The 26,795-nt window shown below is 46.5% G+C and overlaps 1 protein-coding gene across 3 annotated transcripts in view; it reads left to right on the top strand.

The window, feature by feature from the left end:
- meis2a (Meis homeobox 2a) overlaps positions 1 to 26,795 on the top strand; it is a 79,326-nt gene that overhangs the window by 35,938 nt on the left and 16,593 nt on the right. For all 3 annotated transcript variants that reach the window (XM_083997826.1, XM_083997825.1, XM_083997824.1), the window contains exon 9: positions 18,717 to 18,793. In XM_083997826.1, the coding sequence (XP_083853952.1) occupies positions 18,717 to 18,793 (77 nt within the window). The remainder of the gene's footprint in view (positions 1 to 18,716; positions 18,794 to 26,795) is intronic.

Below are 26,795 nucleotides of genomic sequence, written 5' to 3'. Positions count from 1 at the left end.
CCTGACCTCACACTCCCTCGAGAGAAATCACAGGATGGTTTTCTTCAGGACAGTCACATATAGAGAGTCATTTCACTTCATGTTTACCGCAAACTCCTCAATGCCAACTTTCCACCTGAGGGCAAGTTATGGTTTTGATGCCGTAAACATCTCACAAAATGTGCAGAGATTCCACAATGACGTTGTGGAGGAGCTGTGATAATTGTGGCCTCGTTTATGTCGTGGCCATATGCACATGCTCTAGAGAGCATGTGATCTGGCAGCTTTAAACGCCCCATATGTAATTGGCAAACGGCGGGGCAGATCAGCTGGTGTTAGCTGGCAGAAGAGGGTCAAACCGTCTCTCCACTCCGTCCTTCCTGTCCTCCCACCCACTCCTTCTCTTTCTCTAATACCCTCCCCTCCCTCTCCACGAGTTTCTGGATGTCTTCCAGCCACATTAGTGGAAGGGAAATCCCAGAGTGTTGGTATAAGCTTTTCAATACTACAGGGAGATTATGTTATCAGAAAGGTAAACTTCACTGTTAGGGGTAAAATGTTCTTCTGCACTTCAAAAGCATGGACTCCAGAATTCAGGAGAGGGAGTGAGAGTTGGAGAGGTAGATAGGGGCGATTAAAGATGGAAAAGAAATGATGAGAGGGAGTGGAGACGGAGCGGGGGTGGTTTGGGAGAAATCGAGAGGCAGCGATTGAGCTTTTTCTTATTGTTGCAAAAGGTGATGCCCTTTTGTTTGGCAAAAGCAAACTCTAAAATCTACAATTAGCCCCTTGGCGCCCCTGGCCTTCCTTCCCTCTCACCCCCTGCTAGCCCCCTGCTAGCCCTTACTCACCCCTGTAAAGACAAGGGTCGGCCTCGCAATGAAAACAGGAAGCACTCAGATACAAAGATACCACTCTGGGCTCTGGCCTTGTCTTTTGACTAGTGTAAACCCTCAAACACCTATGAAAATAAATAGGGGACCTCAGGAGCAAAGCGGGCCAGTTGAGAGTTTGCACACGTGTGTATGTGTGAGCCAAAAGGAGGGAGGGAGGGAGGGAGGGAGAGAGTGGTCAGTCAGATGAGTAAGTAGGTAGCCCTCTCAAGCATCAAGCGTCTCAGGTTTTGTGCTGGGCCACCCCTCGGCTTGGGTGTTTGGGGAAATACTGTTAAGCTGCTAAGCCAGGTGTATTGGTCCCCTGGGCTCCTTGAAAGGGAAGTGATATATCCCTTGGTCATTTGGAAAGTCCTTGGACTGTGAGCAGTTGAACTGTGTGTTCAGATGAGAACTATTTATGTATAATTGATGGTATTCAAATATAGTCACTCTAGTCCAACACATGCTTCTAAGTGTTCCACCAAGGTATAGACTCACAACAACATCAACTGTTGTCTTTTCTGAACTGGGTAAATGAATAGTATTGTAATCTTTTTTTTTTTCTTTTTTCTTTTTTACACTTGTAGCAGATGCCATCATGGCTGCACAAACCCTGTTAATACAGGCGTTAACCAGTGAGGGCACATCACACATTGTGAAGAGATGAGTGCATCATCCACCGCCCCCCCCCCCCCCCCCCCACACACACACCCCATCCCCAATCACCACCTCCACTCCCAATCCAAGCCTAACATAGCATTAGTCTCCATGACAACAGGGTGTCATCGTCAGGTCGAGCCCTCCTATGGGAGCTGCTCTCTCGACCGCCCTTTATAGACGCACATAAAAGAGCCAGCTAGGGTCATTCACAAGACATGGGCGCATGCAAGGCCGAACCCTGACAACGGATGTTTGTCCCGTACGATAAACAAGTGTCCAAGTCCATCCCTCCAAAAGAGAGGGCATGTTGTTTGTGTAGACTAAACAGTCAGCCCTGTAGTATCCCCAGTTTTGTTTAAGCTCCTCTAGTCCTTCTAATCCTTGTGTGTTGTTCCAGTACAAGCAGCATTTAACTGGTGGAGACACACATCTGCAAACAGTTTGAAATACCGAGCCCTTCCTCCTTTTACATTGAACTGCTGAGAGCTGTTTATTCCATATTCCAGTTTATATTGCAGAATAGTTAAAAAAAAAAAAAAAAGTATTCATGCTCAGTTCACTCACTTGTCACTCATTGTAATGACATTGTTGACTCTTTTGGATTGTACATGCATTCGTATGTGTACATAGCGCCGCATTGCATAAAAAAATAAAGTTTTTAAAAGTCAGAAATGTTACAAAGAAGTTACTTTAGTTTATGTTTCAGTCGCGCACATTCAAAATCTGTTTGCTTTTCAGCTCCTTAGGTTGCTGTGTGAGTGTGGATGGAGAGACGGTAGAGACAAAGGAGAAGCTGGGGGGGGGGGTTTAGGGGGCAAGAGCAAGGGTGAGGAGGGGGTAAAGAGGGGGCTCCTAAGGGTCACAGAGGTGGAAGCCTGGAGGAGGCCCACACACTAATCTGTCATGTGCTCGTTTGCCTCGGAGCCCAAAAGTCAGCTCTCCAGTCACCCGTAGCAACCCAGGCGACAGTTTGGTTCACTGCCGCTGCCCAAATGTGTGACGATCAGTGGGAGACGCAGGAAAAAGAGTCATCACATTACTTTTGTGACAATACCCACCGCTTTGTGTGCGCGTGTTTGCAAAACAGACGTTAGGGACAATATGACAGGGTAGTTTGGTGATGTTAAGCACAGGAGTCATTGAAAGTCACTGATAATGACTGTGGAGGAGATCTTTAGTTGGGGGGTGGAGGGTGAAGGAGTCGGGGAGGAGGGGGGGGTGGGGAGGGGGGGTTGAGGTTTGGAGCCTAGCTATTGTCTAGTCACTGTCTTCTTATGCTGGCTGCTCAGCCTCCCTGGTAAACAGACACAAGCCACCTCAGTCTGCCATCTGTTCCTCCACAGAGGGGCAACCGCAGCATGGACAGACCTCACAGGGAAACACCCTCAAAAAGCAAAAACACAGATATTACAGTCATATGATAGTCAAGAAAGTCTTTCTCTTCCTCAAAGTTTGCTCTCTCCTCGATCTGTACTCGTGGACAAATTGCCCCTACATGTCAACAAGATGCTTTTTTGTTTTTTGTTTTTATAGGAGGAGAGTGCAGAAAACAGAGTGAAAGTTTAGAAGGGGGATCCGGTGACTTGCCATTTTCACAGGCCGTATAATTATATGACGGGCTGCATCAACTTTGCCATCTCACTGCAGAGTAGTGTTGCGGTAATTTCCAAGTGTTAGTGTGTCACAGGCAGCTCTGTGACTGACACAAGCCCTTGTTTACATTGTGCTTTGGCATAGTTGGTAGCTGTTGTAGAGCTTTAGTGCAGCATTAGATTGTAATAAGCTCTAATTCGTTTCATGCTCCGACATCAGACCTTTACACTTTGCCCCCTAATCCAGATCTGTCATAGTTCCACTTCAAAGCCAACGTCTAAGCCAGCATATCAATCATGGCACATTAACCTCGCGTACGCTACGCAGTGCGCCTGTGCAAATTCAGGTATACCTGTATCGCCCCCCCACCGCTTCTCCTCCCTCTACCTCACGCTTCTTTTCCTTTTCCCTCCCTCACTGTTAATTTTCCTCCCTGCTGTTTGCATCTTAATGCAGGTTGTTTAATGAAGTAGCAGAAATGAGTGCTTTCAAGGGACTGTTTACGACGTGTTCCCACTGCATGGAGGTGATTAAGCTGTGTGAAACTCCACAGTGTTTGCCAAAGAAAAAGAAAGAGCAGCCCACGACATATCTTCCAGCAAGACAACAACAAAGGCCAAAAAAACAAAACACAAAGGAGGAGAGCATTCCCTGAAACGTGATGCAATGTGCATTTCTTTAAATGAGGTTTTACTACGGGGGTGTCCTCATGGAAGACCTGGAGCGCAGCGTGAGTTTCACTGGCCCCTGCAGAGGTGACTGCACATACCCTGACCGCAGCGGCAGAATACAAACAGTGCTGGGTCTGTTGAAGGCAGTGGGATTTATAAACTCACAGCTCCGAACAGCGAGAGACTCTTCCAAGAACACACATGCACAAAGCTGAGGAGACCTCTCTGCTCCGCTGAGAATAGGCCCCAGCCCGGGAAACGTTTCCCCGCCTTCAGCACGGCAGCGCAATCTGCTGCTGCTGTAGTCATAACAGCGATCTGATGACTAGAACCTGGCTGAGCCGGCTCTATGGGAAATAGGGCTGAATGACGTCATGTGTAATAATAAGGAACCCGGCAAGGTAGTGTGTGATAGCGCACAAGCCCCTGGTGGGAAAACCAGGGTTATTAAGATGGTGGTAGCTGATTCTGCGCCGCTTTCCCTTTTCCTACACTTTTGGGGTTATCTTACTCATAACAAAATGTATAAGAGGATTTTGGTTTCACATCTCAGAGCTAGTTTCCTTAAATTACCCCTTACTCTTCCAGGGGTACCGCCCTGCAGGCTAGCCTCACCCCCACTCCCCCCCCCCCCCCCCAACAGTTGATTGCGGGGTTGTGGCAAGAGCTGCTAGAACGGTGGCTGCTGTATGCTGGGGACCATGGAGGCCAATGAGATTCTGCTGCAGGCCTCCAAGCTGCCCCAACATCGCTTTGATATTCATATCACACCAAGAGAAGAAAATGCAAAAGGGGGGAAAAGGAGCAGCACAGGCGCGGAAACGGCAAAAACCAAGCAAAAGAAGGGGAGGGGAGGCGAGGAAAGAGAGAAAAAGGTTGAGGGATGGAGGCATTGAGTAGAAATCAAAAACAGACCTTGTGTTTCACTGTTTGGTTTGTCATGGGACCCTAGCTGCACCAAATCCCACTCCTGCCATTTTGTGTGATTTTTCTCCCCTCCCTTCCTACTCTTCTCAAATGCATGCTTTTGTTTTGCCCGGCGCTTAGTCCAGGGGCAGGCAGTGGGATTCCTGCACAGTGGGGTCCTTATAACTGGGAGACATGTCTCTTGTTCTCACCTCTTACCCCCCTTCTCCCCCCCACCTTTTCATTTTTTCCCCCCATTGATACCCTCTCTTTCCTTCTCTGAACATATGGACTGGTTTTTAAGAGAGAGCCCAGTCCACATCAAAGACTGAGGCTGAGCGGGTCAATTTGTTACTGCTTTCCCCGACTCCCCCCCACCCCCCTCCACCAGCCTCGGTGGACCCTCCCTGCACCGCAGCCATTTACCCAGAATGCTCCATTGCTCAAGCACTTCTGCCTAGCATATATATTGAGCCATGTGTTGTTGGGGGCTGTTCTCCACATAGAGCAGACCTAGTTCACTTCAGACTTCAGAATTTCTCTTCAGGCACATCCTCCCCAAAGATCAAGGCTATACATATGAGCATGTGTGATAGATAGCAACCAGTGTATCAAAAAAAATAGCTGTACCACACACTGATAAGAAAAATCAGATGGATAGAGGAAGGAGAGAACCAAAGAAAAAAAATTAAATAAAAATAAATATATAAATCCAAATCTAAGCAGAGCAGGTCTTGGCTCCAGATGTGAATCTCTCTGAATATTGATCGTGGGGAAAGCCAGTCCCCCATATCCCCAGGGCTGCAGCGGCTGACACACAAAGCACCTCTCTAAAGCCCATAAACCAGCTTGTACAATTATTGAGATAAAGAGGGCGACAACAGCAGTGTATGCCTCCCAACCCAGAACCTCCTCCTTGGCTCTCGTCCTCCTCCTACTGCTCCTGCTCCTCCTTTTCCTCTTTTTTTCATCCAGCTTGAAGCTGAAGAAATGAAAAAGGGGGGCAAATGTGTAATTAGCCACACGTTTCTGAATACTCCTTAATGTTCATTACTGAAACCAGGGGCAATTACTAGTTCAAAGGGGTTTAGGGCACCCGCAGCCCGCATAATCAGTCGCAAATTAAGCACCGCTCATTTGTCACAGCACAGCACGCATACTTGTATGCGCACACAGAAACACACATGCATGCATGCTGTCAGAGTTGAGTCATAGACGGGCTGACAGGCATCAATTTCCATACAGGCACAAATCTCAGCAACCCTAAGGCACCGGGTTAGGTCGTCCAATCCTCTTATGCTCTGATGCTTTGTTTTCACTAAACAGCAAACACCTTCACCTTGCTTGCTCGACATTATACTGTATCCTACTTGCAGTCATCCTCTTATAGGTGTCCTGTTTGCACTTACAATCCCCACCACCACCTGTCTCATCCTGTCTCCATTTTACAGCTTTTTGTTTTTCTGTCTGTCTGTTTTTTTTTTTTTTCCTTTTTAACCCCCGTTTCCTCTGTGCTTGTCTCTCCCCACCTGGCTGTGTCTCTGCAACATGTGACAGTGTGTGTTTCATGTCTGCCCCCGGAGGTGTATCTCGGTTACCTCTGGGGCCAGGTCACAATGGCTAATCCTGTCTTCAGGTGGCTGTTTAGCACACTGAGAGGAGAGCTCGCAGAACCGGAGGTGAGCTCCTGTTACAGGACTCCCTGACCAGGGGTCACCTCCGACACTGTCAGAATACACACACACACACGCACAAACACACGCACGTGCGTTAAGCATGCGCACATGCACTAGCAGTTAGACAGGACTGCCTGTACATGTATGCACACACACTTACAATCTGGTGGTATACACACATTTTCACACACAAACACTGTCACTCAGACACATTGAGCCTGCTTATCTACCCCAGGTGGCTCAGCCTCCATCTCTCTCCTCCCTTGTTCTTCTTTATCTGTCTACTGTACTACTCGTCTTCTAGTCTTTCTCCGCCTTCTCTCATTCCCGGATCACTCAGACTCTTGTTCACATTAGGATTCCCTGATATGATCTCCATGAAGACTTGCTCTAGTGGCCATGCGTTGCCTGTCCTGCTCGGCACCCTCATTGTTTAAGTTGCTCTCACACAGGTCCCCAGTGAATTAAGTGGAGCCCTATCATGTGTGGCTCTGCCTCAGCGTAGTGGGAGAGAGGACTCATTTTTCACCGGGGGAACGACATCCATCTCAGCAGCCAAATGCTGGCTGTTTCATTAAGTAGCCCATCCAGGCAGACAGATGTGTTCACCACACAGCCATGTTTGCCTATGCAAGAGCGTGTATTAACCCACAATCCTTTGGGGGAGATTAATAGGCTACCAGCCCCTTTCCATTGATTATCTCCATGCCATTTTCTCCTCCTTTCCTTGGCTAGATATTAAAAACTAATGAAGCCTATTGAAAACGGGAACCGCGAGGCTCTTCACGGATCATTTTAGGTTATTTGGACTCAAACAGAGAGGGATCTCTTTAAGGCACAGTTTGAGTCGAATTAAGAAAATAAATGTTGAGAGCAGTGTTAAAGAAACAGGAGGGGGGAAAAAAGGAGGAGAGAGTGTGACTGTAAAAAAGATGTGTGTTTAAGAAAAGACAACTCTACTCTGACACATGGAGCGGAGACGCGGCAGATGTTAGCAATTCCGCAGCATAGCAAAGCATTCCTAGTGTTGGAACCACGTCCTAATTGCCATAATGGAGGTGGTAAGCGCTGACAGTAATGGAGTCGTGGGGATCCATCCCCAGCAACCTGAATTAGGGGCCACTTGGCAGATCCACTTCAAGATGGCCTGTGCTTTTTTCTCCCTTTTTTTGGTGAAGATACCGTTCTGCAAACTTTTTAATTTTCGCTTTTTTTCTGACAGAATTGCTTTGTTTTGTCATCAACTTTCTGTTGAAGTAGGGTGCTCTGCAACATGGAATGAGAGGGTGGTGCGCGGGGGACGAGGGTGTGTGAAGTAGATGGGCCGGAGAGACCTGGGCAGTGGGTGAGCAAAGAGTTAAAAGCGTCCGTGTGATGGGCTCACCTCTGCACCAGGCTTGGTGAAAGGCGGCGGGGTGCTGTCAGGGAAAATGACTTCCTGAGACATTACCATCAATCACCAGACAGGTCAGGCCCCCCAATCCCGCCATCAGGATGGAGGAGAGGAGAGGGGGATGGGGATGGAGGATTAGACTTGAGGGGACGAAAACACAGGGAGAGACTGGGTTAAGGCTTGTTGGAGAAGAGACGCTTAACAATCTCTTTCTCTCGCTGTGACTGTTTTATTTCTTTCTCTTCCCCTGCCTATCTGTCTCCCAGTGTCTTTCTCTCTTTCTATTTCCTGTCCACAATAAAACGGCTACCCAGGCATTCAGGAACGGCCCCTGCTGGTCAGAGTCCTCTCCTTGGCTCAATTGCATCATTAATTATTCCGAAGGCAGTGGGCTAGGAGCAAATATAAAAAAAAAAAAAGAGAGAGAGGAAGAGAAATGGAGAGGGAGCAAGAGTTAGACGGGGGAGATGGGGGGGGGACAGCTGCCGAACACCCCCAGTTGGTCTTGCTTCTCGCTCTCTTTCTCTTTCTGTCTCTTTCTCTTTCTGTAAATGAAGGATGGGAGAGGGGAGGGGCTTGGGTTACCTCAGTGAGCGGTTGTGTTACATTCCTGAGAAGGGAAGGGGTAGGGGGGGTGGTTCAACGAGTTGTTGAAAAGAACACAGATGCTTGTCAACAGCCTCCGAGCCGGGGAGCCATCATGCCTCGCTTTAGGCCCGAAGGTCAGTGACCTTGCGTTGCACCCAGATAGAGAGAGGTAGAGGGAAACGGCGAAAAACAGACAGAAGAAGGGAGAGTAAGAGAGATAGATGGAGAGAGAGAGAGAGAGAACCACCAAAAGCTACAACAAATCCACCATACGGTACGTGTCACTGCATGTCGGTGGCAGAGGTCACTCAAAAGCCTCAAAAATCTCCAAATCCTTCTTTTTATCTCCTCACCCATAAAACCGTTGTACGTGAGCGGTGGCTGGCTGAGTGTGTATTAGCTTTTTCTCCAAAGCGCTGGTGGAAGAGTGGAAGGAAGAGGAGAGGCTGACGGAGAGACACAGAGAAAACGGCAAGAGCTGGCAGTCACGGCAAAATGGCCCATTAGATTTAAGGAGTAAAAGTTCATCAGCTTTATTAATGGGAAGGTATATAAATGAAGTATGAATTACCTGACTTTTATGGAGTGGCGAGAGTGAAACTGGAGTGTCTTATGATATAATGTTTTAGTGAGCTGTTCTGAGCGCTCTGATGAGCAGGCTGCAGAGAGGAGGAGGAGGAGGAGAAAAAGTGGAGAGAGAGAGAGAGAAAGAGAGAGAGAGAGAGTGAAGTGTGCTGGGGTCCCCTGAGTCCAGCGGCTGGAAGGTTGCCTGATTGTTGCTAACATGCGTAGCTGATCGGGTTAGCTTGGAGACAGGGACGTTCGTAGCTTCCAGGCTTATTCTTTTGCGTGTCATTAACTAGCATAGTAAAAAATTGTCGGCATAAAAAAAAAAAAGGAAAAAAAAAAAAAAAAAGTCAGCCACATTTCTGATTTTGTCGTTCTTCCACACACAGCCAAACACGCCCGCAGTTGCACATGCACGAGTGTGTGCGCAAACACATGCAGACATACAGTATATGCAAGCACAAGGACACAAACACACGCCAGCGCACAGACAGACACACTCACACACTCACTCACACACACACACACACACAAACACACATGCTCTCCACCATCCTGTAATAAGCGGTAAGCTGAGCTAGCTGATGGTCATCCTCCCATGGGGCTGCTGGGTGGCTGCCAACTTCCTGCCTGCTTTGTCAGTGGATAAAGCCCCTAACAAACGAGAGGGCTGTAGCTAGGCAGGCCAGCCAGGTCAAAGGTCACCTCGGCCCCCGGGCAGGATTGAGCCTAAGAGCACTACAAGGAGAGAGAGGGAGAGGATGGAAGAATGCACTTAAAGATTGGCTGCTATTAACCAGGTTTGAAAGCTATATACCTTCTCTTCTCTTCTCTTCTCTTCTCTTCTCTTCTCTTCTCTTCTCTTCTCTTCTCTTCTCTTCTCTTCTCTTCTCTTCTCTTCTCTTCTCTTCTCTTCTCTTCTCTTCTCTTCTCTTCTCTTCTCTTCTCTTCTCTCCTCTTCTGTTTTTGGCGGCACCTCCTAAAGGCATTTTAACTCCCATCACATGTCGTCTCTCCTTTGAGGAACATTAAGAAAGTGAAAGATCCTGAGGGCATTTGTCAGTCCACACAGTCGCATGCAGCCAGCCGCCCCTGGGTGTTGAGCAATGACAGGAGACATCTCCTTGACTCATACACCCCTAGATGAAAGGAGAGCTCAGAAGATGTGCATATCTGAGAGGCAAAAACGGTATTTCGCTAAGAGAGAACAGACACAACAGGTAGGGACGGGGTGGTGACTGATCAGGGCTTGGTTGGCTTTGTTCCATGGAAGTGCTTGTGATCTCAGATGAATGCACCTATGGTAACCATCAGCTATGCTACTCTGTCTCACTGACAGGGACATGATCTGAAGTGTCTGTCTGTCATGGGCCTAAGAGCGTCTCTGGCTGGCAGAGGGGAGAGAAAAGGGGAGACGGTGCAGGAGAGGAGAGAAAATCTTTCCTTCCACCCCAGCTGTCCATTCAGAGGGAGAGAAAATTTGACATGGTTGACTTAAACACATTTAGCATCATTAGCAAACAGGAAGTGTCCCCTGCAGCTGTTTTTTGCTGGAGGAGGAGGGGAGGGGGGTCTTCCTGCCTGCACTGTAATGGACAAATGTTACCAACCATGTTTGCCTTTGATTTTTGACCTGAAAACAAAAATTGACATTACAAATGTCCTATGATATCTTCCAAATTGCCTTGACATTCCATCGCTGGCCCCAGGGGTTTCTTGTTTGTCCTCTGTAAGTGGTTGTGCTCTTGTTGTTGTGTCCTCAGGCTCGCTATTACAACGCACTGGCCTTTCTCTGGAGAATGTGGAGTCTTAAAGAGACAGAGGGAGAGACTAAAGAGAGAGAGAGAGAGAGGGAGAGTGTTAAAAGAGGTCTTGGTTGTGTATTTGAATACTTATGCTCATTAAGTTAATGCACAATGAAAGGGAGAACCGTCAAGTGGAGACTCTCAGAAGCTTCTATTTGAAGAGGGAACAAACCCCCTTTTTCTCTCGCTCAGTCTGTCCATCTCTCCACAAATTAATCTGTTACTATTTCAATTGAAGATCAGCCCCACTTTACTTTGACTTAGGAAGTTAAACAAAGTCTAAAGAACACAATGGAGAAGGAGGATAAACTTAAAGAGACCCTGTATGTTAATATTAAGTCCTTTTCCCAACAGACTTTATCAACAGGCTCTAGGCTGTGTGTGAGTGCTTTGCTTTACTGTCCTCTCATTGGTCCCTTGTGCTTTCCCAGCATTTCTTCACAGTGGCTTGTAAGCTTCACTATACCTCAGTGTGACTAATAACTGAAACCTATTTGATGCAGATATAATTATTTCAGCATTTATGAGGCCACACTGAATTCCCCAATTTATTTTGGCCAAAAAATGTTGGAATCACAGAGAAAGAAATTATATATTTTTTCTCCTATTGGAAATAATAGGAACTGAAAAATCCATTAAAAATGTATGTGTGTATCTGTGTAAAATGTTTTGGTGGAAATCTGTTTACCGCTCTTGTTAGAGGCCAGGTGTCTCAGTTCGTCGGTTGAAAAAACCATTGCTTTTTTACAGTGTGTACAAAAGTCATTAAACCAGCGCTGCTGTTTATTCAGAGGCTTAGTCTATTCACTACACTTTACCTGTGGCTCGTGCTTTCAGTGACATTATGACTGGCAGCAGTGATAACTGGTGTTGATATGAGGTTGTTCCGTGCAGGCAAAGTGGGTGGGTCTTGTGCGTTGACAAGCCCACCAGGCCTCTAATGATCTGCTTAGAAGCCCTAAAAGTCCCTCGCAAAGGCAAGACACCAATTACCTGACACTGCCAGCTAGCAACATCATAGAGGATAAAAGAGCAGGAGATTCATTTTTAGAGAATTATAAAAAAAAAAATCTACCAAAGACTTGAAAGTTCAAGCTTATTGAAATTTAATAGGAACAAAAGCCTTTGTAGGAGGATGGTCCTTTGGCTCAGCTGTAGTCATTGCTACAAGATGTTTTAAAGATTTCTTGAGAGCAAGTAGCGAGCGTGGCTGTGTGTTGACATCAGGCGAGCTGGAGAGCAGAGCAGAACAGAGCTGGGTGCCCCTGAGCAGGCAGTTACCACAACAAAGCCAAAAGACTGGTCTGAAAAACCAGGCCAAATTCCTGCCCTCCAGGACCTGGCTTAAAGCTTGAGCGGAAACTTTGAAAGAGGGGGACGCGACGAGATGAGAGGAGAGGAGACGAGAAGAGGTGGAGTGGAGAGGATATGAGACGAGGCCAGACGGGTTAGCGTGTAGCAAGGAAAGGGATAGCTGCTGGGGCCCGTGGTGTATGGCGGGAGAAGGAGAGATCGACAAACGTGAGAGAGAGAGAGAGAGAGAGAGAGAGAGAGAGAGAGAGAGAGAGGAGACCAGGCCCCCGCTGTAAGGATGGAGGGATCGTATTCCTCCTCCTGAAAGTGGAAGGGTTGCCGTGTGGTGGAATAAGAAGCCATGAACTTGATCTGACGATTAAATAGACACATCTCTATGGCTGCAGGCCACAAATGAGACCAGGTTCACAACACAACACACAACACACAACACACCACAACACAACACAACACACGGACACACACAACTGTTAACAAACATGAATAGATCTACAGTATGCGGGTTGAGCTCAGTCGATCGTTGTTTGGGAGTCTTGAGCCGATTGGATGAAAGTTATATCGTTTCATCGCCATTTCATTATGCATGATATCATTTGGAAAATGTTCCCCTCAAACATCTCGCTCCATCCGTTGGTCGATCTTCTGAGTCTGGAGGTGCATTGGGATTGTGTGGGAGTGATTGCTATTTAGCCTCATGGAGCTTGGTACAATCAGATGCCTATATCTCGCACATCCTCCAGGGCTCCTTCCTCACCCTCACCTTCCGTTCATTCCTCCCTCCATCCCTCCCTCCGACTCACCCGCTTTACTGTTACTGTAGCTTGGCAGGCGAGCGGGGCAGTTATGCCGTAGAGCTTCTCTACAACCTTGCACCATCTCCAATGAACATAAATTAATGGTGTAGAGCAAACAGGCTGCTGGCTGGGGTCCAAGGAGCTGGCTTCAGGAGCCCAGCCAACGATTGTTGTGGGGGGGCCGTGGCAGCAACAGCAGTAGTAGTACTGATGCACTGCCAACCAGCCAGCCAGCCAGCCAGCCAGCCAGCCAGTCAGAGAGGCAGACAGACAGACTGGGGGCCCTTTTTGCTCTATAATAGATGCCGTGGGCCTAGCCAGTCCGCCTTGTATTTGCAATCATCACTGTTTTACTGTCAGAGGGCAGTCCGCTGAGAGCCCTTATTGAAGCTCTAGAGTCTGGAGTGAGAGAGTAGTGGTATGTTCTGAATGCAGATCGTGTGAGGTGTAGATATGGATGTACTTTCATTTGCTGTTATCAGAGGTTGGCATGCAGTGCGTGCGGTTTGTAGGTTGGCATCATGTGAGTTCTGTTTATAAGTTGGCTACATGTGTGTGCGTGTGCGCTTTTGAGAGAGAGAGAGAGAGAGAGAGAGAGAGAAAGGCAGAGCAGCAGGGTTGAGTCATTGAGTCATGTGGCATTCTTGCCTGTTTCCAGCCTGTTCTCAGGAAGCAGTGTAGTTCCCAGTAAAATAAAACAAACACCCAAAAAACTCTCTGCGTTGCGTCCCACCTCCACACGCCCAAAAACACACAAAGAGAGGGAGGAGAGAGAGAGAAAGAGAGAGAGTGGGGCAGGGACAGAAAGAAAGAGAAAGCACTGAAGATAGAGATAAAGTTCAGCATAGAAATTGAGATTGATATGACGAGAGTAATGGAAACAGAACAGCATTTATACACACTGTTCAAAGTCTTCATCATAATTTGATACAAGTAATTATTTGCCATTTGGAGTGATGAATATGATCATTTGATTATGTCATTCTCATAGAAATATGAAGCTCTTATTTTTATGTCAATTGTCAATACATTTGATGTTTGCAGAGACAAGTAATTAACTGTTTCCATTTAAATCACAAAATCTGTCAGAAAACTGCAGCCAAAAAGCCCAATATTGCTCTGTGCATAGTAAACACTCATGATGGATTAAAAAAAAAACCTCCATCTGGATTTATTTGTCATATCCGTTTGATCTCCCAGTAATGCCGATATGCATTCAATCTCATTGTCATTTGTCAAAGAAGCCAATTGCAACGTTAATAACGACGGCAACTTGATATTTAAAATGTGCCAATCTTACCCCCAGCTCAACGCAGTATCCATATTAAAATGTCATTCCTATATTTGATTGCGTTTATTTCTGACAGTGAATATTATCATCACCCTCCAGTCACTTTGATTAAAAACAAATAAGATTCCAATCAATGTGAGGAAGGCATATATGAAAGGAAACACTGGGATACAATATTGCTGTAAAACTAGACACAAAGTCACAATAAAGCCCGTCAAACGCTGTCAACACATGAAAGCCTTACCATGAAAAAATAATTGTATAGAATTACTTCTGTGTTTAGCCATTGACACTTTCATTAAGTGCAGTGCTTAAAAATGAATAAACACTTTTTTTTACCGTTTCAGGAGTATAGCTAAAAAAATCTTAGCCAAGTCAAGACATAAAATAGCTGGAGCTGCATCACACCAATCATCATCAGAAAGTCCTTTGTGTCGCCATGGCACCGGGGGTAAACAGCCAATGGCCTGTGATTTCCTGGGAGTCATTAGCATGGAATGGGTTTGCAAGCCACTGCAACCTTGTGACCTGACTCCATAACTCATGTCACACACTGATGATGTCATTCATCAATGGGGTCCACCAGTGGTTCAGGCAAGGGGGCTGCAGGTTCATTGGTGGGTGGGTGGGTGGAGGGGGCAAGGGGAAGGGGCAGAGTGTGTGGTGGTGGGGAGGGTGGGGGTTGAATGGAACAGCCGGGATAATGATCAGGCTCTGGGATTTGACGACGGCAGCAAATAGGTGTCAGGAGAGTAGGAAACTGATATATAGTGAGCTGGATGTTGAAGGAGTAGACACGGGAGTCGATGTGGGCGAAAGGTGTGGTGGTGTGAACTGTGAAGTAAGAGCGGCCCGGCCGGCAGTGGAGTAGATGGTGGTGGTGGTTATTGTGTATATGGTGAAACGCCAAGCTGGGCTCAGGGGGGGTTTAAGGACCGTACGCAGCAGATGATGAAGCTACCTCAGCTTGTAATGTTCAGCAACCACAGGGGCCATTACATCCAGCACTATCAGAGAGCACAGAGCACATCACACCCTGTAATTTAGCCAGCAGTGGGTTACACACACACACAAGCTCAATTCTCAATGACTGGCAGAATGCGATCCACCTGCATATGCGCCTGTGTTTGTGTTTATGTGTCTGTGTTGATGTTTGGCTGCGGCTTTTTCAGTTTTTGAGTTGGGCAACATGTGTGCATCAGGAGAGCACACGCGCTCGTGCCATTAACAGGCTTTAGCGTAATTAACAGAGCTGTTTCGATTGGTGACCGGCGCGGCTCACACAACAACCTGAAGCTGCTCATTTCTGGCTCTAATTATTTATAGACTGGCTGTTTTACGTTTTGCGGTCAATCCTCTTTTAATGATATTGGCCTTGGTGTTTGTAACTGAACATATTGAGCGGATCCAAAGCCAGTGGAGAAGATTATCAATACCATCTTTGATCTGGCTCTGTGTTTGTGTTTCATCAATTAAATAACCATGTCGTGCTGTCTCCTGAGGGCACAGAAGGACATCTTTAGGAAGAAACACATTAGAGCAGATTTAGATCTCTGTGTTTCATATTTTCTACACCAGCTCATCTCACGTTAACTCTTTTTATATCAGATTTATTTCTTTTCATTGAGTGATTTACTAACATATTTTTTTTTATTGAGGCAATTAACATTAAGAGGTTACTCAAAGGTCTAAAGAGCTGTTCTCCAATTTCACGGCTGCTGCAGCCTTGTAACCACTAGGCCCACCTACTTCTCATGCCCATGTGTGATTGTGTGTGTGTGTGTGTGTGTTGCCATTGCCACCACACACCATTTTCTGTAGCTGAGATTTTAGAGCGCCATGCTTTAAGGAAAGCTGCCACAACGTAAAGTGTGGGTGGCCTGCAGTTGCAGCCATAAAGGGTACATGTGTGCCTGTGTGTGTGTTTGGGAGGGGGATCAGCGAGAAAGGCAAGAGAAGGAGCTGAGGACAGATGAACAGAGGATGAGGAAAGGTTATATCCTAGCATAGTCGATGTGTTTATTTCTAACTTTGCTCCTCTGTGTGCGTGCTTGGTTGAGCTGATGTGCAAATGCATGCAAGTGGAGGGTTGCAAGGGGTGATCTAGTCTGACACAATGAGGCAAGGAGCGGGGGAATGAGTGAGGGCTGAGAGGGGTATGAGCAGAACTAAATAGGTTTTTTTTTTTTTTTTTTTTTTCCTAGTGTCGTGTCTATGTGGTCGGACTAAATCTCCTTACTCAGGGGTTTTGTGTGCGAGAGGGGCTTTAACGTCCCCACTCTCCTTGATGAGACATCTTTCTTGTTTGTTCAAACCATTCATTACGTGGTGGCTGCTGGACGAGCTACGCCGCTGGCCGGTGTATTTATCACCGGGCTAGAGCTCGCGCGCTCTGGCTGACAGCAGGCGATTGATGACCGGGTCTGGGCCTGAGACGCTGAGGAAGCCTTAATACAATGTAAATGACCCACTCCCATTTCCAATCTAGACTGCTCCTCTCCCCACACCTCCATACCACATTATCTTTAGCTACTTCTCTATTTGTGCATGCGCGTGCGAATGTGTGTATATGTTTCGGTTGTGTGTGTGTGTGTGTGTGTGTGTGCCCATTGGAAAAAAGAAAGAGTGGGAGGGAGTTTGTGTATATTGGCGAGCATGTTTTGATCATGACCGAGGTCATAGCTGATGTGAAAACCCCAAGGAAGCCCAGGAGTGTAAGGGGGAGGGTGAAAAGAGGTTGAACTCCGATTACATGTTGTGGTCCAGAGACGACATACACAGGCACACATGTACGCGGGCATGTACATATACTGCATACATGTCTCTCCTTTGCACTATTTGTTGTGCAACACACACACACACACATTCATACGTGCACGCATGCAGACACATACACAGTAACTCACAGAAATTGCTCTGTCTCCGCGAGCCAAGGAAATGTCAGCACCTGGCAATCAAAAAATGTATTTCTATACAAGCATTATCATCTTTCCTTTGTTAATGATTTTAGCATATTAAAAGGGACTGCGTACACAAGTACAAATCAGATTAATCCCTCTCTGCAGCCGGGGCTCATTATTTGTCCAATCTCAACCTTGTTTGTTATTAATTGAGCACATTCCTCAAACCATTTTTTTTTTCATCTCTCTTTTAATTAAAATAGACTACATTTAGACAGCAGTACTACCTGAAAGGAGGAATCCTCCTCTCTGCTGATATGAGACCTCACTTACATCAATTATTTCAGCAGTAAATGAGAAAATAGTTCTTGAGCAACTGTTATCATTTCAAGTTAAAATTGAATTCAATTAACACAAGCCAGGCGCACATTACCAGCTCTATGAAATTTGCTTTCTCAATTAGTACGGAGGAGGAAAGGAGGCGGGAAAAAAAGGGAATACGTCTTGAGGCCAAGGGTATTTTCCTTAAAGGGGAAGAATGTGCGTTAATGGAGCTTGAAAGCACCTGAAAATAGGAGGATTCAAGTGTCACCTTTTAGAAAGGAATGTTTGTGTGATGATTTGCAGGTGTCAGATTTGTGAGCATTTGTATGGGTCCGCGTGCATCTCTTTTGGCACATGCTTGTGTGCATGTTGTAACTCTGCGTGCATGCGTGTGCTCTCTGTCTACAGCGGCTGAATGAAACACATAGTGTCTCATTTGTTTTGTTTGCGTGCGCCCCGACTCCTAATCTGGCCCTTAAAGACATCTGTCACCAGCGATCACTGTTGTTTTGTCATGCTTCATAGCAGGCCCAGGGGGAGCAAGGCAGCCCAAGGTCTGCCATTTATATCAGCTCGTGTTGTCTAGATTGGACCTGACACAAATAGTATCATTGCAGCCCTGGTCGCAGAATTACATTTTCAGGTAAAAATCCTGGCGAGGCTGTGGAGGAGATTTCACAGCATTCTGTTCTTGTAGCATTAGTCTGTATTCAGCTGCTCTCTATGAAAGAGCCACCACCAGGATACATGCCAGACATTCAAGGAAAGATAAATGTATTCACTGCAAATCTGCACCCACTCATTCTGTTGCCTGGTATTATAAAAGGATTCTCAGACACCACAGTATCTGTTAGGCCTGCTGAAAAGTCTTGTGTGTGTCAGCGTGTGTGTGTGTTCTCGTAAGTGTTTTTTTTTTTCTTTTTTTTTGTAACGTGCAAGGTGTTCAATGTGCTCACTTACCATACGTTATTTGTGTGTAGGCGCGGTGGGGATCGAGAAGGGGGTTATCACAGTTGACAGTTTGACAAACTTGTTTGGCCAGCTCTGACAGGTTTCGCACTGAATCGTGTGTACATGTGTTCTTGTGCATGCTTGTGTGTGTGTGTGTGGGTGTACACATGTATGTTCTGTATGCCTATACTGTGCAGAGAGGAGGGGCAGGGTTGGGTGGAGGTCACAAGAAGGTGCAGTCTTGGGTTACACAATACAACAATCACAAGTACTGAATGCATACATTAATAGGACAACAGTTAGGAACTTGACTCATGTGTCACCTCTGCAGTATTTCTCTTAACGAGTGCTTACATGCGTGAATATTCACAGTTATGTGTATGTGTCAGAGGCTCATGTGTGTGTGTTTCTCTCTGTTTGCTCCTGCAGCACCCATACCCCTCTGAAGAGCAGAAGAAGCAGCTAGCCCAAGACACAGGCCTCACCATCTTACAAGTAAACAACTGGTGAGTCAAGATTTCCGCTCGTCCTATCTCCACCACCAGCATCGCTCTGCCTTTTATTTTCAAAAGCCTTCGCCTCCCTCTCCCCACCAGCCAAGGCGGCTAATACTACTAAAGTGTGAAAACCGTTTATGTACAGCCCGCCCCGTTGCATATAGACACACACGGAGGTGCGCACGTTGACGTACACACAGACAACCACCTTTGTGACATTATTATGTTTAAGCTACCAGGATGTTCCAGTGTTATCGGCAAAGTGTTCCGCGGCTAAGTCAGTGGTCTTTGTGGTTTGATACACACGTATTCAGTGGGATATATTTAAGGGAGAAAGGCAGAGATCATAAGCTACCCCTACAGCCCCCACACCAACCCCACCCCTTCATCCAAAAAACCATACCTAGCTCCACCACTGGTGCCCCCACAAAAGGCAAAAACTGCCTTCCACCCCCTCCCCGTTTTTTTACACCAGCTATATGGTGGATTAAGGTTTTGGTGGCCTGGCCAGCAGGGCCTTTGTAGATGGCTTAGCACATAACTGGGGGTGGTGGATTAAATAAAATGATCACAGAAGCAAAGAAATGATACAGGAATTACTTATCAAAATACTAGCCCAGGTTTTATCTGCAGCTTAATTTTGTTCTGTACATTCTCAGGGTGATGTTCAGATTAATTGAACTGACAGCTTCCTTTCAAAATTCCGGGAAGGTATTTGCACGGATTTCAGGTCTTACACAAACTTAATTATATGGAACCCCATTTTATCATTCTAATTCCATGTAGCGGGGGTTCTATTTACAAATGACAAGTCTGTGCCTTTTATTCACAGCTTTCCTTAATATATTTATCAAAGCGGGTTCATTTACAAAGTGCTCTATCTGTTGGGTACAGGCAGGCCGACATTAACGAAGCTTTTAGGTTTATCAGACTCACAGCCTGACAAGCCACCCGAGGGTCAATTGATTTTTTGGTTCCGTGATTCATTTTTTTCTCATTTTTCCTGGATCACAATGAGAAACATGCCTGGAGAATTAGCCTGGTTTGTCGGCCTTATCTATCAGCCCCCCTCCCTTCCCCACCCTTCGTCTCCCTCCCCTCCATCCTGACATACTCGCTCTCTCTCTTTCTCTCTCTCTCTCTCTCTCTCACCCTTTGCTTTCTTCCCTTCTAGCCAAGGGAAGTCAAGCTACTTAAATTGGCCACAGGAACCGCTGTTATCAGACTTTAATGCACCCTACAGTGTGGATAGCATTTCAATTACACCAGTAACCAAAGATTAGCCCCCGCTTGCCTGTTTCATGCCTCGTGCCACCGTTTCGGGACGCCACGCACCTTACCTACAGGAGCAGAAAATTGAGTTGCCTTGCCTGTGTCATGGTGATTAATGCAGAAATAGTCCGCTAACCTGGGAGGAGAGAGAGAGGGGAGAGGGAGAGGAAGAGAGAGGGAGAATGAGAGAAATAGACAGAGACATAGACGTAGACAGAGATAGATATAGGAAGAGTCCCTGCCTTCCTAAATGCTGTGAAATCCAAGCCCGGCTGTGAAATGCCCGCAGATCCATTTATAAAGAGGTCTCGCACTGGGTAACATCATCACGAACCACGTTTCCACACACGCATGCACATACACATAGGTGGACACGGAGCTGCGTATTAATGTTACACCAGCTGTGTTAACAAAAACACACCGGGAATCAATTTTCACAAATAAAGTCATTAGAGAGGCTTAGGCTGTGCCGGCCTATCTCTGGTACATTCTGGGTGTTGTCACCACCCCTGACGGATGCTGCCACGTTCTTGGCTATTTTACAGCGAGGGCGCAGGCAGAGGAGAAATAGAGAAGATGCTGAAGTTTTCTTTCCCCTCCCCTGTTTATTCTTACCCAGGCAGGACAGTGAGTTACAACTAAAATATCTCTTTGTTCCACTCTTTGGTTTCTTGTTCCTCTGACCGCTCAGATGGTCCACCCAGGATATGACAGAACTCTGCCATATGAAATTCCTGTTTAAGGGGGAAAAAAAGCACTTCAAATTCCTGGCTGGCCCCTTGCATTGTTCTGTAGTTCTCTTTGATGCATGGCTGCTGCCACGTTACTGGCCAGAGAGAAAGCGAGGGAGAGAGGGAGAGATAGAGACAGAGGGAGGGAGAGACAGAAGCAGAGGATGAGTGGGGGGAAAGGGAGGGGATGGCCGCCGTCTTCGGTTTCCAGAGCTCTCCCTCGGGGAAAGGATGTGCTGAATCAGGGCTTTGTCCGCCGGCACAATCGCAGCCCAGCGAGGGCACAAGGGTGCTCTGTGTGATAGTCAATAGACAGTGCATCTCGCTCTCTCTCCCCTCTTGCCCCATCACAACTCCACAAACTATACCCTCCAACTGACACCTCCCTTTACGTTTACCTGCAGCTCAGCTGTACACACAGAAAAACAAAACCTATAGCAGACCACTTCCAGCTGCTGCGAAAACCTTTTCGCCTCTTTGTAATAGAGAAGCACTCCCTCTGGTTCTAGTCTGTAGCATTAGCTTGCAGCCTCACCTGTTTGTAGCCCACACCCCATTAACTGCTGATGTTAATAAGGAACAAAGGAAAAGGTCAAAGTCCACAATCTGACTTTGCTGGTGTTGAGCAGATGAGAAGAAGGACTCGATTATCCTGTTAACAGTATGCTCTGGGGGCACAGGTGTGTGTATGTGCACGCTATGCACATTAATACTAATGGCAGACAGAGTACGCTCTCTCTGTATGTACAGAGATGTCATGTGTGTACAGTGTGTCCGGACGCCATTAGTTGACCATTAGGTAGCATGTTTGCTCTGCTTACATTTGAGACAACTGGCGTCATGTTAACAGAATCGGGGAGTGGTCTGACATGTAATTGCATTTGTTTAAGATTGCGAGAAAAGGTGAGGGCCGTGTCACACAAGGCATTCTGGGATAGCGAAGTAGGTGAAACGGCAGACTCAGGTGTCTATCCGCTGGAAAAAAGCGTTTACAGTTTACAGTATCTAGCGGTTGTATTTGCCTGCCTCAGCAGCTCCTGGTGTCCCGCTATCAGTCTGGGCTAAATGAGGCCTGACCGAATCATTTCATGTCTCAGCGTCAGACCCAGCACGATGTGCCCTCACTCACTGCCATAAACACACACGCCGACTATCCTGCCGTTATTTACCACCGCAGCAAAGCGCTCACGTATACGCGCATATAGCCGTGCGCACGCGAGGCTGTTACATGGGCCTGAGAGATGACGCCGATGACAGATGACGGAGAGAGGCAGCATCTAAAAAAAGGAAGGAAATCGTCCCCTCATTATTCCCTCATCTCACAGGCAGCCGGTTGGTCATTTCCATGGCAGACAGAGAGAGAGCAGAGAGGCAGAGCAAGTCACAGAGCGAATATGTCAGTTGTTGGCATCTCTGATGACTGACTGCTGTGCCACTGGAGCACTAATAACAATAAAGAGGGCACTAAGCCACACTCTATTTTTACTTCTCTGCCTCCTCTCTACAGCCCAGGGGGGAATACATGCATAGACACATACACACACAGGCACACACAGGCACACACACAGGAGAGAAGCTCTAATTAGCGGCAGAAAGGAATACAATGAGTGAGTTATTAAGACACAGGGGCGGATCGCAGCCAACCTTTGCCCCCTGTCGGATCACAGGTCACATGATAAGGGAAGGATATCCGCCAGACGACGGCGCCAAGCGGCCTGTGCCCACAGAGGAGATGAAATAGGCTCAATCTCTCCAGCCATGCGGGGCAGGGCATGGTGCACTGATTGTGTTTGTTTTATCTCCCTTTTTGAGAATCCCTCTCAACATGAGGACAAACTCCACTAACAATAGACAGTCGTCATATCGCACCATATATATTACTATTTACATTTAGATTTTAGATACTTAATCGTGTTATCTAGAGACTTAGCAAGTCATAAGTCTGAGACCAGCAAAATAAAAGGATATGCAAACAGTGTAATAGTGCCAAGGTGTCCCAAAATGATAACTTGTGAAAGATATGTAAAGAAGATGTAAAGAATTATGTAAAGAAGATTACAAAGACTGGATGAATAGATGCTACAGTTAAAATGAGGCATACTCTTCATCAGTCATTACACTCACAGGCCTTTACAACCTCCGCCCATCTATTTAAGATCTTCATCCAGCTGTAGCTCAGCATACAGATAAACTTACTTTAGCTAGCATACTCTGAGCTGACTGCTCTGTGGCTCTCTTCACAGCATGTTCCCCATTTCCATTCATATCCTCTTTTTTTCCCTCTCTCACTCCCTCCACGGTTCCCTTCAGACTTCTCAGAGTTTAAACCATCCAGCAGAGGTACAGAGAGGCAGTACAGCAGGTTCACATGCACAATGTTATTAACAGTAAAGCACATTTGTTTGTAGTGTCTGAGAACAAAAAAAAAGAGAAAAGCCAAAGCCAAATTTGTTCCTCCACTTAGCAAAGCGTTTTCCACCCCTCTCTCTCAGTCCAATGAGACACTTAGAAATACTGGCTTTTATGATTTTTTATGATTTTTTATGATCCTCTGGTTTGGCGGGCGAGCCCATTATGAAATGCAAAATAATAACTAATATTTTCCAAATGTAACATAAAGCTATGAAGCTGGCCCAGCTGCCTCTGTTTTTTCCACACTCTTTATAAGTATTTAAGTCTTATGAATCTCACACAGAGGTTTTTGAGGTCCTTTTCTCCCCCTCTGCTCGCTCTCTCTCCATATCACTGCCTACTGCTAATTCCTTGTCTGTGTCTTGCTCTCTGCCACATTGGTGGGCTAGTTGACTGAAGTTGCTGGTTATCTGTCTAACTTTGACCCAGATGGAAATGTCAGGCCTTTTTTTGGCTGCAACCAGGGACTCCCGGCAGTGGCCATCTCATGCCCCTGGCTTTCTAAATATACAGCTGGAGTGTGGAGAGGTTGCGGCTGTGTGTGTGTGTGTGTGTTTGTGTACGTGTATGTGTGTGTGTCTCTCGCTCTCTGGTGTGTGTGTGTGTGTGTGTGTGCACGAGCATGAGTGCATATGTGCATCTGAATGAGAGAGCGAGACTATCCGGGCGCTGCCAACACAGGCATCATGATCCCTCTCATTTAGGGACCGCTAATTGGCAGTTAATTAGCAGAATTGACTCTGTTGTCAGATCCCAAGTGCCAGCCCCCCTACCAACACCCCCTGCCCGCTAAGTTCATTTGATCTGGCTGCTTTCTTGATGCCGTAATAATAATCCCATTTTATCAGTTTTGGAGGGAGAAACACATTTGGAAAAAAAAACATATTTTCATTATTGGCAGAGTGAAAGACTCCCTGTTGTAGCAGGTTTCATTTTGTTTTTCATTTTGTTCAGCAGTTGTTACAGATCCAGATCTCTGTTCGCAGCGCACACATGCCGTACTCACAGGCGAAGCCATGGGAGTCTTAAACAGCTGATGCTAATGTGCGCTACTGTGTTTATGTGTGCACTCGCCGCATATGCGCAGTTGTGCGATTACATGAGCCCTGTGGAAACGATCCCAGTGATTAACAGGGCCCACTCCCACTTTACCAGGCACTGGGGGCACATTGGGTCATAGCATGGCATGGACACCCACCGTGGCCATTGAGCAGCCCAGTGCCCACCTCTGTGCGAGTGTGGAGTTATGAAAAACAGGTGGTGCTTTAATAAAACTGGCACTGCCGGCCGATCATGCACCAAAATGAATGCTTTTTTACTTGTTTTCCTATTACAAGCTCAAGACTCTCCAAGGCTGTGGAATTCTCCCAGCAAAGACGGCATGCGAGGAGAACGAAGCCAGACGAGGCAAGATAGAGAGGCAAAGAGCTGAAAGAGGCATTACAGAGAAAGCATTAGAGAGAGATGGGAGGAGGGGGGTCTTTGTACTTCTCTGCTCCTTTTGGCTCTTTTATTCCTCAACGGCTTGGTTTTATTGGTGGGTCGTTTAATAACAAGGGCTCTGCGTTTGAAATGAAGTCGAGCTGCTTTTGCGTGGGCGAGCCTCCTTTTTTTATTTTAAGATGGTAATTTCTGTACTCAGGGTGAGAACTGGAGACAGACAGAGCGAGGGAGAGGGAGAGAGAGAGCGAGAAAGAGAATACACTAGAGAGGGAGGAGAGAGAGAGAGGGAGACTCGGAGGGAGAGCAAGAGGGTGAGAATGTGCGAGAGGGAGAATTCAAGGAGAATAGAAAGGAGGAAAGTAGGTTAATTTTTTTCATTTGCACGAAGAGAAAGAAGTTAAAAAGAAAAAAAAAGGTTGGTGATAGTGAGAGAGAGATAGTAGTAAGGATGCTGTTTTCATGAACAAGCAGCTTAATGCATACGGGCAGCCACAGTAAGTCTGCCAGAATCTCCCTGTGCCTGAGGCCATCTGTGAGCAGAATAGCAATTTTATTACTTTGTCATTAAACCAATTTCACAGCAGTATTGTTTGTTAATGAGCAGCCGCAAACGAGCGAAGATGTCACGTTCTAGAATAGCAGCAAGATTTGTGACCCCAGTTCTCCTCCGTCTCATTCTCCCAACCTGTACCTCATTCTTATTCTTCCGCTCTTTTCTGCCATCGCCCTCTTTCTTCACATCCTTACTGTCATCCTTGCTCTCTCCCTGCCATCCTCCCATCTTGCTCATCCCTCCCTTCCTCCCCCCCCTGTTATAGGGGTCCCTGGCTCATAAAAGGGGAAACTGCTGAAAGATAAAATGCAAAGTCTATACAGTCAAGTCTCTGTTTATGAGCTTCCATTTGCCTTTAGAGCTCATTGGGACGAATGGTTTCTCCATGGGCTTTCAGGGCGTGCAGCTGGAAAGCCTGGGATATTGGCCTGCTATTTAGCTCTAAAGCCTAACATGGGTGCCAACGGCAAGTGCCAACAGTGGGACTAGGCGTCTGAATAGGTGCATAAGTCCTTTGGATTGTATGCTAGATGATGTAATGCATTTTTTGTGATTTTTCAAAGTTGTTTAGAGCACCAGGTTTGATCGCTGCCCCCTTTTTTTTTTTAGTGTATTTGATTAGTGTTGAAGTCATGCATTTTAAGAGAAATCTGACTTCAGGTCTGGTAGTTGTTTGGAATGGTGTGTTTTTCGCAAAGAAAGCCATGTGCTTCAGCTGCTATGGTGCTATATGTGTTTTTATGGCAAGGCGCTCTGTTTATGTTTTCACTCTCGAGGTCAGTTGGCACAGATTCTTTTTGTGGCTTATGACTGAGAGAGAGAGAACGAGGGGGAGACGCAGTGATACAGAGAGAGAGATTTTAACTGAGGCCCCAGAGGATCAGACAACCTGACAGAGTAGATTTGGAATAATTACTTTTATCTGCTGAGGGAGATAGCCAAAGGAGCTGTGTGTTAGCCACAGGCTGCTGCTGCTGCTATGTGTGTCTTGGTGCTGATGTGTTTTGGACGACTGAATGTTGTGTATGTGTTTGTGTGCATGGTGTATGTTTTTGGAGGGAGGGGTGAGAGGTTGGTGGGGGGGACTAAAAGGGATAAAGGTGACCAGGTGTAACAAAATGGCCTGGAGGGTGTGTACGTGTGTTTGTGTGTGTCTATGTGTATGTGTGTGTGTGTGTGTTCGAACAAGAGAGGACAGGAGCTCCTTCTCTGGCTGAGCTCTTTAAACTCTGTGAACCTCTACAAGGTATTTTCTCTCTGTCCAGGCATGCTCATTCTCTCACTCTTTCTCTTGCTCTGTTTTTCTTTACCTCCCCCCTTTTTTCACACTTTGCACTCCCTCTATCCCTGTCTGTGAATATACAGTAACAGCATGTAAATAAACATCCTCCTCGTCTCCCCCTGGCTTTGTCTGTTGCGGTGTCACGTTTTAAAATAACCCCCGCTGACCCCGTTCCTTTAAGACACAATGAACGCGAGTGTTTCTGGATATGAATGGGTGAAAAGAGTTGTAATCACATCCTTAACAATGCTTGATGATTCTTACCTGTTGTGTGTGTGTTTGCTGAGGCTGTGATTCATGGCCTGGTGCCCTCTGTGG

This window comes from Trachurus trachurus (genome assembly GCF_905171665.1).
Source record: "Trachurus trachurus genome assembly, chromosome: 22".
NCBI classification, from domain to species: Eukaryota; Metazoa; Chordata; class Actinopteri; order Carangiformes; family Carangidae; genus Trachurus; species Trachurus trachurus.
Note: the sequence above shows the minus strand (reverse complement) of the source record. Positions and strands in the feature narration are given on the sequence as shown.